We start from the raw sequence: 13706 nt of genomic DNA on the forward strand, positions 1-13706 counted from the left end.
CATTTTAAGTGATTTATTAATTAAGCTAATTTTTAATTTTTTCAAATTTTTGTAACAAAGAGTTCAGGGTTTTCTTTACCTGCAGTGGTAGTATCAACACATTACAACACTGAAATGAAATCAGCAGTTCCAAAAAACTTCGTAAATCCATCAGAAATGTTTAGTTCGGTTTGGCTTATGCAATCATTTACAACTTTAGTAAAAGACTGATAAATGAGGCCCATTTACTTTACTGAAATGCATTATAATTTAAATGCCCAATAAAATAATCACATGCTACTAAATCTGAGGGTATGGCACACAGTATAGGAAGAAATTTACCTAGTTATTCCAGCAGACATAGTTACCTACTTTAAAACACATTTGTCAAGGACTGTGATGTAAACAGATTATTCTCAAGCATTCACCAGTTAAAATAAAACTGTCCACTTAACAGTCAAAATAACAGATAAAAAGTTAATCTCCAAAAAAATAGTTCCAAATTTGCCCAGTCTACATTCTCAGTGTAAAGGCAGCCTGACATTTCCTTTCTTCTATTAGTCCATTGAGTTCAGTCTTTGGAGCAACTGGTCAGCCTGTAATATAGAAACAAAAAGACAATACAGTGTACAGGTTTTTATTTATTTCTCTCATTTATGTACACAATATTCCTTTTAATGTGATGACGTCCACTCAGTCTTGAAGAGGATACAACTTTTATTTTCTATTTTAATGCCTGAGAATGCTTTCTACAACATATGAAATGCTCGAGTATCTCTGCTTCCTCCATGATTCTATTCCAGTAATTGAGCACTGTGTTTTGGGAATATGACCTCTAGAAATCAGTGCTACTTCCTGGCTGACTCTACATGGAGTGAGAAGAGTGGAGTGTAGGCTTTAGTTCAGAATGTGCAGATTATTAAACATACAGTTTATTGCTATGTTAAACACAATATTGTTATCACCATCTTCCTGTATTCCTTTTGAGAGGCAGCATTTGGACAGCTAGCATTAATCATTCATTAATCACCAATATTCATTCATCTTCAGCTTTATCCTGGTTAGGGTTGCCAATCCCGGGAACACTGAATATGAGGCGGGAATAACCCTGGACAGAACATCAGTCTGTCACGCCATACACACACACACACACACACACACACACACACACACACACACACACACACACACACACACTCTCTCACCTGGGGCAATTTGTGTAGCCGGCAACTGTGACATACATCTTTTAAAGTCCCATGCTTTGGCAGCATTGCATACATCTTTCTCAATTAAGACAATCTTATAATTCTCTTTACAGTTCCATGTAAGGTAATAAAACATGACAGACAACTTTTACTCACTTTCATGGTTTTACAACAGATTATTAAAGGTTAGGCAATTGCCATGATGTGAACATTTAACACATGCCCATTTCTGCTATTTGAACTTGGTGATAAAGACTGAGTAATGGAAATAACAGTCTAGGCAGGTCCTGAGACGAGAACATTACTACTAACATTATTTACTGGCATCACAGAAACGACTTACTTTTTCCACATACTTCATATTTTGGACTGAGTAGAGCTCTACAAATGAAGTAGATGTTAAAACCCTGACAAAATAATTGGCTTAAATCTACCTCCCTGTCAGGTTTTCACATAATGCAAGAAAAGGGTCTGGTTAAATTAATGCAAATTTTTCTGTGCACAGTATAATAAATTATTTAATCCATGCATTAAAATATACAGTGTACAGCACTGTGACAACCTACTAAAGGAAGAAGTGGGATCAGCTGAAAGTCTCTTTCACAGATATGAACTATAACCACAGTGTTTTCCTGAGCAGAGGCAAACAAAAGAGGTTTTCATTCTATGCCAAATCACAATATCAAGTAATTTTGCTTGTGCTAAACTGGACAAAAGGTCACTGACTAACTCACTGAGCAGATTTAGGTATTTAAATAAAAACAAATATTTACTTCCTGGAGTCAAATTAAATTAAGCTTCAACAGACCACTTCTGTAAACAGTAGGGCCGTCTACAGATGATGAGCATTAAAAGCGCTTTGCGCAGATGGAGCCATTGTTTCCCTATGGAGAGAGCAGTGCCGCTTTGCCCACAGGAAACTGCATCCATTTTCTTATTCTCTATTTCTTTCTCCCACTTTCTCCAAAGGACAACTAAAGTCAGAACATTTTTTGTTTGAGATTTAGATACATGCTGGATTTAAAAACATGTAACATATGCTAGCTCTATGAATGATCTGTTTTCAAACCCGTCATGATGTGACGCTACGACGTCGCAGTGAAAAAAACGCTTATCAGTTGCACCTACCTTCCCAGTGACTGAAGTACAAAACACAGATCTTCTGTACGTGCGCTAAGACTCTGTAAATTTGGTCCCAGACGTCAAAGTATTTTCAATGGAACAGCCAAAAAAACAACTGGGAATGGTTTCCTGGCCACGAACCTGGGCCGCAGCGGTGAGAACACCGTGGCCTAACCACTAGTCCTCCAGGGACCCTTAAAATAGTACGTCACTGTATGAATACAATATTCTAACATTAAATTCCAAGCTGAATGAAACCCATCTGACACAATTCCCCTTCCACACCTCAAACACTGATATACACTCCCCGAACACTTTATCAGGAACACTGTAGTAATACTGGGTAGGACCTCTCTTTGCTCTCAAAACAATTCTTCGTGGCATGGATTCCACGAGATTTTGGAAAAATTCCTTTGAGATTCTGGTCCATATTGTCAGGATTGCATCATGCCATTCCTGCAAAAATTTCAGGTGCACTTTCATGCTGCGAATCTCTCGTTCTACCACATCCCAAAGGTGTTCTATTGGATTCAGATCTGCTGAAGGTCACTGAAGAACACTGAACTCATTGCCACGTTCATGAAACTAGTTTGAGATGATTTTGCTTTGTGACATGGTGCATTATCATGCTGGAAGTAGCCATTAGAAGATGGTAAATTGTGGCCAGGAAAGGATGAACATGATCAGCAACAATACACAAATAGGCTGTGGCATTCAGGCAATATTAGTATTAACAAGCTCACAATGTGCCAAGAAAACATTCCCCACACCATTACAGCACCTCCACCAGCCTGGACTGTTGACACAAGGCAGGTTGGGTCCATGGACTCATGCTGTAGGCACCAAATTCTGACCCTACCATCTGTGTGCCTCAGCAGAAATCGAGATTCATCAGATCAGGCTACGTTTTTCCAGTCTTCAGCTGTCCAGTTTTGGTGAGTCTGTGCCCACTGCAGCCTCAGCTTTCTGTTCTTGGCTGACAGAAGTGGAACCTGACATGGTCTTCTGCTGTTGTAGCTCATTCGCCTCAAGGTCCAACGTGTTGTGCATTCTGAGATGCTTTTCTGCTCACCACAATTGTACAGAGTAGTTATCTGAGTTACTGTAGCCTTTCTGTCAGCTCGAACCAGTCTGGCCACGTCACTCCAACATGGCAGATGTTCAACACATCAGTCAGTTTATTCATTCTGCAAACAGAGTCAGATTATAATTATTCAGAATCTGGATTTCTTGCAAATAAGTTTGTCTTATTCCTTTATAACGCCATTTTCTAAACCAGCTTTTCTAATTCAATACAAAGATGTAGCTATATATTACTACTGCTGCTACTTTTTACAATTTAAATGAACTCTCAAAGTTGCAGTTTGTGTTTTATATACCTTATATTCAATTACATACCTTAGTGGTATCCCTGTCTAATTATTACTCAAGTGACAACCATTTCTACATTCAAACCCCAGTTTTGTCCATGTATTTCTTTCGTCCCGAGTGGGGTCAGGTGGACTATCTCCAACCTCCGGAGGGTTCTCACACTGAACGCAGAGAGAAGGAAGCTCACTCCCACATCAGCAGGGAGGTGAGGAAACTGTGCCAGATTATCAGAGAACCTGGGCACGGGCGAGAAGATGAGAGATGGGATGTTGATTTCAGGATGCTCTTTGAACATTATGTCTCAATTTCCAACAAGCTGGTGGGAGTGCTGCTCCGGGCACGGAAACAAGGGCTAGTGCAGTTCGAGGGGGAGATGCTGTGGCAAAGGAAAGATGATCGAGTGATTATCTCACTGCTTCCATAAGAAATTATTAAAATCCAAATGAATGATAACTTTACGATCATGCTGTGAGAAAAGCCTTTCTCTTTATTGCATGGAGTGCTTTTGGATAAGGCCAGTATACTTAGCTTTTCTCTGAGTGAGTTCACAGCAGCAGCAAAGCTTCAATTCTGCCTTGCTTGAGTGAACTCAGCTCAGAGACACATGCATTGAAGGAGCAGTGTGTAATCTTTAGAGCCCTCTGCTGACTGCTCTGGGAATTGCAGTTGCAATTTTCTTTCATCCCAGCTAGCTCTGACCCTTCTGTTGAAACTAGAGAAGACATTTGTGAGAGCACAGAATCACAGCTTCAAGGTATTTACGAAATCTAAAGAATCTAAGCATGAATAACTGCGTAAAAATTACAAATGAAACTAGGGAAGGGAAACAGTCACACTCATTCATTCATTTTCAGTGACCGCTTTATCCTGGTCAGAGTCACAGTGGATCATGGGACCACTAGACATGAGGCAAGAAAACACCCTGGATGGGTGCCAGTCAGTCCATTGCACTGCACCACAATTTCAGTAACCCGACCCCAGGATTGAACTGGGACCCTGAAGCCACCATATAAATGCATTTTCCACAAGCAATTACAATTAATTACATTTGTCTATATAAGAATGCAATGTATGTTTTTCTTTAGGCAACATACTACCCTTGCACTTTATAGTAACAGCATTAATTTGTCTAGTCACAATAACTTATTAAACTCAATTTATTTTGAAAAACATGCGCAGGGTTTATGAATAATCCATAATAATAAAATTCTATTAATACAATAATTTGTAGTGTCAGAATAGATACTAAAACACAGAAATGGTTGCAAAACCATACACACTGGATTTTTGATCTACATAAGTATACATGCTTGAGGCATATACAGAGAGGACCCCTTACACTGATACACTGCAAGAAAAGAAGAAAAAAATTCTGAAAGTCAAATCAATTTAATTCACAACAACCTTTGTACACATACAATAAAATAAAATTGTTCACATTCTTGCATTACACAGGTATTCAGAGTTCTCAGGTATAGCAGAGTATAGCAGCCTAGGGTTAATGATCAGGCCTGAACAGGTCCAATGTATCAGCAGTTCCTTCACACACACACACACACACGGTTCAACCAAAGACGAATTGTTGTAGACTTCACATACAGGATATAACATACTATGTTAAAGTTTAAGCTGAAAATGCCAACCTCTTGCCTACATCTGTGAAAGGTAATAATTCCCACACAAACACTGCAGTATATTTATTTTTACTTGAAGGATTAAATTTTATATTTTCCCAAGTCAAAAGATTGTGTTTTTTTTTCTTTTCTTTCGTAAATTTAGGTAAAAACAGGGTGAAGCTGCCAGAGTCCTGATCTTCAGGCTATATATGAGACACGTTTGCAGCCAAATATGATCTAAACACAGCTTAATGTCCTTTATTGTCTGTTATGTGGTTTCTTTAAATATTTATTAACGGTAGGGAATGTTCATTTTAATTAGCCAAAGTTGACTTTATTGGAATGCATTACACCTTAAAAATGCCCAGTGAAATCATCACATGCTACTAAATCTGCGGGTATGGCATGCCATTCAATATTATACTGTACATAGATGTGTACATTTTTTTATCTCAGTATAGGAAGATTTTTTATCTAGTTATTCAGGTGACATGGATATTACCTAAAAATGCATTTGTCAGGGACTGTGATGTGATGTAAATGCCAAATTATTCTCCAGCATTCACCAGCTGAAATAAATCTGTCCACTTAACAGTCAAAATAACCGCTATTTAATTATTCATCTCCAAATTTGCCCAGTTTGCATGGCAGAAACAGACAAGCTAACATGCAAAAACTAATCATAACCTGGAGGCACTTCAGCTTCACCTCTTTTCCTTAAGCACTGAGTCGATCCATCTACATTCTCAGTGTAAAGGCAGCATGACATTTCCTTTCTTCTGTTAGTCCATTGAGTTCAGTCTTTGGAGCAACTGGTCAGCCTGTAATATAGAAACAAAAACACAAGACAGTGTACAAGTTTTATTGTTTCTCTCATTTATGTACACAATATTCCTTTTAATGTGACGTCCTCCACTTAGTCTTGAAGAGGATACAACTTTTATTTTCTATTTTAATGCCTGAGAATGCTTTCTACACCATATGAAATGCTCGAGTATCTCTGCTTCCTCCATGATTCTATTCAAGTAATTGAGCAGATGGTAAAAGCAGTCTAAATGTATTATTTCAGACTAAACAAATTCTGCAGTTAGCTGCATTTCATGTAAGACTACACTGGGAAATTCTACATTGGGATCATTCACTGTGGAAGCGCACAGAAAGTAGTCACCGAGCTAAGGGTGTAGTCTCTGAGCTCCAAAATGAGTCAGCGACTGGAAAATTGGGGCTGCAATCGTATTATGACTTTGGGGAATGAGTTAAGGACTGCTCTGAATAGGCATATGTGCATACAACGTAACAGGATATTTAATATTGTGTTGTAATTGCGTGAAGATCAAAATATGATCAGCGTTCTGTTTTCCATTTGAGAGGCAGCATTTGGACACCTAGCTTCAATCACAAATTCATTCAACTTCAGCAGCTGTTTTATTCTTGGTCAGGGTCGTCATGGACCCAGAGCCTTTCCAGGGAACACTGAGCATGAGATGGGATTAACCCTGGATGCTGGTCCATTGCACCACGCACACACACGCACACACATACACACACACATTCACATCTAGGGGCAATTTAGCATAGCCAATCCACCTACCCACATATTTCTGGGAGGAAAAAATTGTTATCCAGGAGCTCAGGATTGTGCCGGTGCCCTGGAGCTGTGAGGTGGCAAGATATGATTTAAAGTACTAACCTACTACTTTTAAATACAATATAAAAGCTATAACGCTAGGCAAATGCCATGGTGTGAATAAATAACATGACTAGATCTTGTTATTTGAAATTGTCAGTGATAAAGAGTGAATGATTGAAAGACCAGTCTTGAAATGAGAACATCAGTACTAAAGAAATGACTTGCTTTTTCCACATACTGCATATTTTGGACTGAGAGGTGTAAATGTACTAGACGTAAAACCTGATGAATTGTTTTACATGTACTGCCCTGTTACGTTTTTAACATAAAACAAGAAATTTCTCTGGTTAACAAATTATTTGTGAACAGTGACTGTGTACTATGACAACCTACTAAAGGTAGAAGCAGCATCAGCTAGAAGTCTCTTTCAGATATGAACTCCAAAGAGGTTTTCATTCTATGCTAAATCATGATATCAAGTAATTTTGCTTGTGATAAATTGGGGAAGTATATGTAACTTCCAAGTGTCAAATTAAATGAAATTTTAACAGACTACTGTGAACACTTACAGTCTGTAACTTTGGTCCCAGACTTTTCAGTGAAACATCCAAAAACAAACGCAAATCATCTATTCAGAATTCTTACCGTGATGAACCAGTAGGAGTCTAGGCGGTAGATGAAGCGAGAGATGAAGCCCATTTGACTGGCAGGTGCCAACACGTGGAGGTGTAGATGTGCAACAGAATGAAATGGAGGCCAGTGAAAACCAAACCTAAAATACACGTTTTTCAGGACATTGAAAAACAATAGTACACTTCAAAACAGCACTTTACTAGCAATGTAACAAGTTATAAAACAGATACAAGATTGTAAGCAAATTTAAATTACCTGACATCATTTAAATCGGTGACATTTTTCGTCTGAAGAACTTCTTTTCCTATTTCCACCAATTTCTCCACTAAGAAAAACAGGTAACAGAGAGATGCACAGAGCTGAACACACTATAAAACCTGCACTGGATCAAATGCCACACTTCATAAAGCTCATTCAGTGCCCCAATAATAAACAATTAGGATCCCAGAAGCCAGTGTACAGTGAGTACTTGAGTATTTACCTAGTGGAATATGTTCTTTGCGAAGTGATTTGCAATTCCCTGTGTGTTTTTTTGGCACAACAAGATAGTGATGAGGAGCCCCCGGTCTTATATCTCTGAAACATGCCATGTCTTCATCCTGAGGAAAAAGAGAATGTTTCCTGCTAACAAATGAAAATACTGAACACATTCACTGTCAAATATCACATATAGAACAAAGCACAACTAGACTTCAGGACAATGAAAGGATAACGCATACAAAAACCTGTGTAAACTACATATGTTTAAAATAATCATTTGTGCCACCATAACTTATTTATGACCTCCTGATAATGACTGTGAAGCACACTGAAAATGGATTCTCATATGTAGCGTTACAACTAACAACTAATAGACAAAATTAATACAATTTGATAATAAAAATAGCTGGCAAGGAATTTCATTACCGATTAGGTGGACTGTGGTATGAAGCTCACTGTAAACAATATGTCGCTTCATTTAGACTAAAAACACATTGAATGGAAACAACAGAGAAGACAGTCCAATCAAAGTTCTCTAAAGTATGAGAAAATTTGACTTTAACACTAGGCTGGTGGCCTCATGACATAATGTCTGTTTTCATGTAATTTTTCAGTAATATTTCGATTTGTAATCATTCATTTATGGGAATGTGGGAAACCGGAGAAGCACAGTGTCCCTGGCTGAACCATGTTTATTAAATGCCATTGTCCTACTTTATCCAGTTTTCATTTTTCATTCTCATTCAATATTACACATTGGTCATATTTATCCATCTTAACTGAACTATCAAAAAACATTATCTCATGCTGCTTTGGCCAAAAAGTTATCATATGTATGGCAACTCAATGGGTTGGTCTCAAACGAATGATTAGCCTGAGACACATACGTTCTCACTTCAAAACACGACTCATGTCATGAAGCATGTGCATTACACAGTGTTAAGCTGCAGCATAGCACAGCTTTTCTTTAGAATACACAATGTATATTTTTAATATATCTTGTGTGTCAAGTCAATAAGTCTCCATCCTATTTTGAGCTCACAAAAAGAGTCAGTTCATTGATTTCAGGCAAGCAAAATTAATTTACCATTGGAGTGTTTGATAATAATACTTTGCACTTGATAATATTCTCATGACGTCACAGATTATTTGAGAAATGTCAGTAATGTATTGCAGTTAGTGAGCGGTTAATTAATTAAGATTAGAAAAGAGTTCTGGAGTAATATTACTTGATTTAGATGCTGCAAAGAATTAATTTAAATAAATATTTCTGGTGTTTAATATGTTTTGAAAGAATCCAACTAATCTATTAATCATAAATAATAATCAATAGATTAACAGATTATCAAAAATAATCTTCAGATGCAGCCCTAAACATATTATCCTGTAACATTTTTAACATGTTCAATTTTTTTTAATTGAATGTCAATCTGTTTACTCAGTGCTTTATTTCTGTCTTTTACTTAATGGATGTCTTTTATTTAAACCACGACGTGGCTGAATTCTCAAATCTGATTGGCCAGCCCTGCTAAGATAGTAGAGCCATCCATAATTCAAATCACAGGTTTACATTAATCCAACCCTTCTAATATGTTATTGTCTCTATGGTAAGAACTCATTCACATGAACTTGTATGAAATTCCACATAATCTAAGCCTAATAATAAACAGATTTAAACAAACCGTTTAGTATTTAACAAAGAAAAACATATAATTGTTGATGTTTTCTCTTATTTAACATCGATGGAAGGAGTCTCCAGAGTCAGCGCTCTGCCACAGGCAGAGGTAAAGATGTTTCTTTCAGTTGTCTGCCACTGGAAAGTCTAAGGACAAAGGACTTTGTGCTTTACGGTTTCTCTGTACCAAGCATTTATTTTTTTTTCAAGGACTGTTTATAGCTGTTACAACGTAAGTGATAACAGTAAATAACTTGCTCTACAACTTTATATGTATAAACTGATAATAAAATATGACATGCAATTCTTTAACAAATTGAAAAAAAAATGCTGTGGTATAAGAGGGGAAAAAAACAGAACCGGGCAATGATTGTTTGCTTTGATTCAGTTAAATGAAATGAAGGTTTTGCAGATTTTTAGCTGAAATCATATACATAGTGAATATAGTTTCCAGTAACACTGTGGAGCTGAAGCTTTCCTCCCAATGTATGTGTCTAGTTTTTATTCTAACATAATGCATTTTGCAGCAGTAGTGCCTGAATGAAGTATACAGGCAGATCTACAGTATTAATATACATCTGTACATTCACTAAGCAACCTCACTGTAGAAATACAACATTAATTTAGCTTGATTGAAACCCTTTTCCTGACACAATTCCCCTTCCACACCTCAAACACTGATATACAGTATATTTACTAAGCTTTAACCGAGTGTATTAATGCACCTGTCTGTCAGTCAACCCACAGACAACCTCTAAAGACTCTTCCAGGAAATGAAATGATAATATAATGATATAATTCTCCACTCAAACACACATTCCAGTCAGTGTTAGTTAGCTAGCTAATGTTATGCTAAGTCACTCTGGCTAGTTTCACATGTAAATAATCAGCTACAGGAACATTAGCGTTAGTCTGTTAACACTCACGCTGTGTAGAAGCTCAGTGTCCATCTCTCCGTTCACAATCTTACAGAAAATACACTTTTTATCATAACTGTCATTCTGTTCTTTCTGAGCAGACTCGCTGTCTGCAGCCGGTGTGTTTTCACCGCTTGCCATTTTCAAAGCCGTGTGTGTGGCTCTCGCGAATTACGTCATTCCAACATGGCGGTCTTCCAAATGTCTGTTTCTTCACTGTGCAAACTGTTGTTGAGTTCGAGTTTGTGAAGATTATAAGTATTTAGAATACGGATTTTTTTTTTTTTTTACAAACATGTTTTCCTTATCCCTTTATAACGCATAATTTCTAATTCAATATCAAGATATACTGTAGCTATAGTATGTATTACTACTACTACTGCTACTACTAGTATTACTATTTCTACCTCTACTGCTATTAGTACTACTAGCTACATAGTATGTAGTGATGGATTACCAGTACTACTATGGCTGTTACCATTACTCCTACCACTGCAACGATAATGCTGGGATTTTTAAGCATTGTGTATTCTAACTGGCCAATTTATTGCCACCTTCTATGTGTACATTCTCAAGATATTCCATCAGCTGTGTATTAATGATAATGACATTACTCAACTGTCTTACACATAGGGATAATATCGCTCCTAGTATCAGCGATATTACCCCTACGTGTTAGACAGTTGGGTTACGATCTGGTGACTGTGAAGTGTAGCATATGATATACATAATTTTCTTCCACAGCAAACTAACCAGTGGGCTCTCGTGGCCTTTGGTTGGGACGTTGTCATCGTGGAAGAGAGCACTTCCATCCATTTGGATCAGTTTTATTTGTATAGAATGAGAGGAGAACCATCAGGATAGAAAAATTTCATCATAGTATAAAGATAATTAGTCAGAACTTGCGGTGATTTGCAGTGACCCTTCACTTAAAGGTGACAAGAGAACCCAAACCACACCATCAAAATGCCCCCTCACCATAAGAGAATCACTGATTTTTTCCCTTAATTTTTCACCCGTATGTACATGTATCTGATATACTTGGCCTTTGTTAAGGTCACATTCTCTTTAATTATTCTTCTTGCCTTTTAAATATCTGAAGCATGAGGTGTGATGTTTCTACTGTACATATTCTATAGCACCTTTTGTTAATGTTAATAGTACCTTTATGAATGTTAATAAATAATCCTGTTAGATTATTTATTATGTTACTCCCGAATTCATTTCTGACATTTTGCCTGGAAGGAAATCAATTAATCCTTGTGTTTGGCTTCCCTTTAGAACCCCTTGAAGAATTTATGAGGTCCAGCAGATCTCATGTCTTTCGTCATCAGCTTAGAAGGCTCTAGAGATGACTGTTAAAAAGTTCTGTAAAGCAAAGCTCCATTTGCTAGCCCACTGCTGACTGCTGTTAGGCTGATGAGGCATTATAGCATTGATCTCATTAGAATGCAGTGCGAGTGCACTGTCTGAGGAATTAATTTTGTGCGAGCACTTGTGTTTGCAAAACCATTTGTAAACAAAAGAGCATAGATGTCAAGATTAGAAAAGTGGAAACACTGTTAGTGCAGCAAGCTCATGCATGCAATTGGAAACACTTAGTTTACGATACAAGTTATTTTGTTGTTGCTGTTGTTGATGTGCTAGCGAATTAAGTTTCTTACTTGGAAAAAAAATGTATGACATTTTGTTCAGAGACGCTTGGCCCCAAGCAACATAGAATGACCAGAAAATTAATCACAGATGATACACGATCAGATATTTCAGACTTAAAGACAAGACGGAAACCATTTTTTCCTCAGTGATCATTCCTCCACTTGATAGCTGTGCTTTATTAATAATGTCATAATAAATAATATCAGAGTTAGTTAGGATTTGAATTATAAAAGGACAGTTTTTATTGGAATTAACTTCTAAAACATCAAGTTTTTTGAGAATTGTAAAAATGTTAAATTTAGTACCTGGTCTAACAAAAATAAAGGGATTGCATTTATAACCTAGCTACTCTTTAATCAGCTATAAATAGTTTTTTTTTTTTTTTTTTTTTTTTTTTTAAACAAGATATGTTTATACCTATGGTTCTCAAACTTTTTCAGCGTGAGGCCCACCTTGTGTAGGGTGCATCCCTTTGTGGCCCCCCCACAGAAAATTCATGACACAAAATAATCTCAAACTTACAATGTAAATTAAACCAAAAACATAATAAGTTTACATATATTTCAGTTTTCATTTAGTTTACATATAATTAATCGGAATTTGCATTAAACCCATTACATTTTGATGTGGTTATAAAATAAGCTTTTTTAAGCTCTGCAGTAAAATGTCAGTGGCTCAGTGAGATTGTTTGCAACTTGGACTGCGCATCTGAAGTTTTTTTTTTTTTTTTTTTCCATCGACACTTTCCCAGAAATGTGCTTTCTCCTCATCTGTGCCTTCCACCTGTGGGGCATAGCAAGAGATAACGCATAGTGTACAGTTTCCGATGTTGAATTTGATGGCCATGAGTCAGAGATTCTGGCTACTTCTGTGACAAAGTCTTGGAAACGTTCGCTGACAGCAATAGCAACACCGTGGCGTTCGTTTTTCTATTGAAGTGAGGTTTGTATCATTCCCCAATGTCCCTGGCTTTTGTACCACTCCATTTGGTTTCCTGTAGGCAGGCAATGTCGATGCATCTTAATTAATTTAAGTGACAGTTTGTTTTGCTGTAATTTTGCCAGTCAACATAATAGTTAATCTAGGTATTGTATGGATGTCTCAGTGTACATGTACCACACTGTGTTAATGTACTTTAATCATGCTGACACAGTTTTCATTAGTGATAGAGACAGTCAAATATTCCTAGTGTTTTTTTTTCCTGCCATGTAATCATAGTATGAACTCATCCAGAACTATATTTTTTTGCCTGCTGGGAATTTTTAAAACATGATTTGCCCTTCCTTATTTTATTACTACCTAGAGATATCCCTTTATAGGATTTGGTGTTCCACTGACTGAGAGCAATTATGCAGATAGAAGATGTGCCTTCATGCACTGCCCTAGCGTTCACACACACACACACACACACGCATTCAAATT

General features: G+C 37.1%; 1 protein-coding gene across 1 annotated transcript; it reads right to left on the minus strand.

Annotated features, from left to right (window-relative positions):
* Nucleotides 1-5047: 5047 nt before the first annotated feature.
* hint3 (histidine triad nucleotide binding protein 3) lies at nucleotides 5048-10808 on the minus strand. The gene is made up of 5 exons (XM_026913451.3): nucleotides 10638-10808; nucleotides 8038-8155; nucleotides 7812-7881; nucleotides 7569-7695; nucleotides 5048-6114 (listed from the first exon to the last, which is right to left on the minus strand). Exons 1-5 carry the CDS (start codon nucleotides 10767-10769, stop codon nucleotides 6076-6078), a joined length of 486 nt encoding a protein of 161 aa, XP_026769252.3. The 5' UTR covers nucleotides 10770-10808; the 3' UTR covers nucleotides 5048-6075.
* Nucleotides 10809-13706: the final 2898 nt, after the last annotated feature.

This window comes from Pangasianodon hypophthalmus, chromosome 1 (genome assembly GCF_027358585.1).
Source record: "Pangasianodon hypophthalmus isolate fPanHyp1 chromosome 1, fPanHyp1.pri, whole genome shotgun sequence".
Lineage (NCBI taxonomy): Eukaryota > Metazoa > Chordata > Actinopteri > Siluriformes > Pangasiidae > Pangasianodon > Pangasianodon hypophthalmus.

Excerpts from the sequence above, each read along its gene's own strand:
- hint3 (XM_026913451.3), bottom strand. The coding sequence starts at position 10,769 with ATGGCAAGCGGTGAAAACACACCGGCTGCAGACAGCGAGTCTGCTCAG. Across the intron at positions 7,696-7,811 it reads ACCGATTTAAATGATGTCAG|GTTTGGTTTTCACTGGCCTC; the intron begins GTAATTTAAATT and ends CGTGTATTTTAG. Across the intron at positions 6,115-7,568 it reads ACTCCTACTGGTTCATCACG|GCTGACCAGTTGCTCCAAAG; the intron begins GTAAGAATTCTG and ends TCTATATTACAG.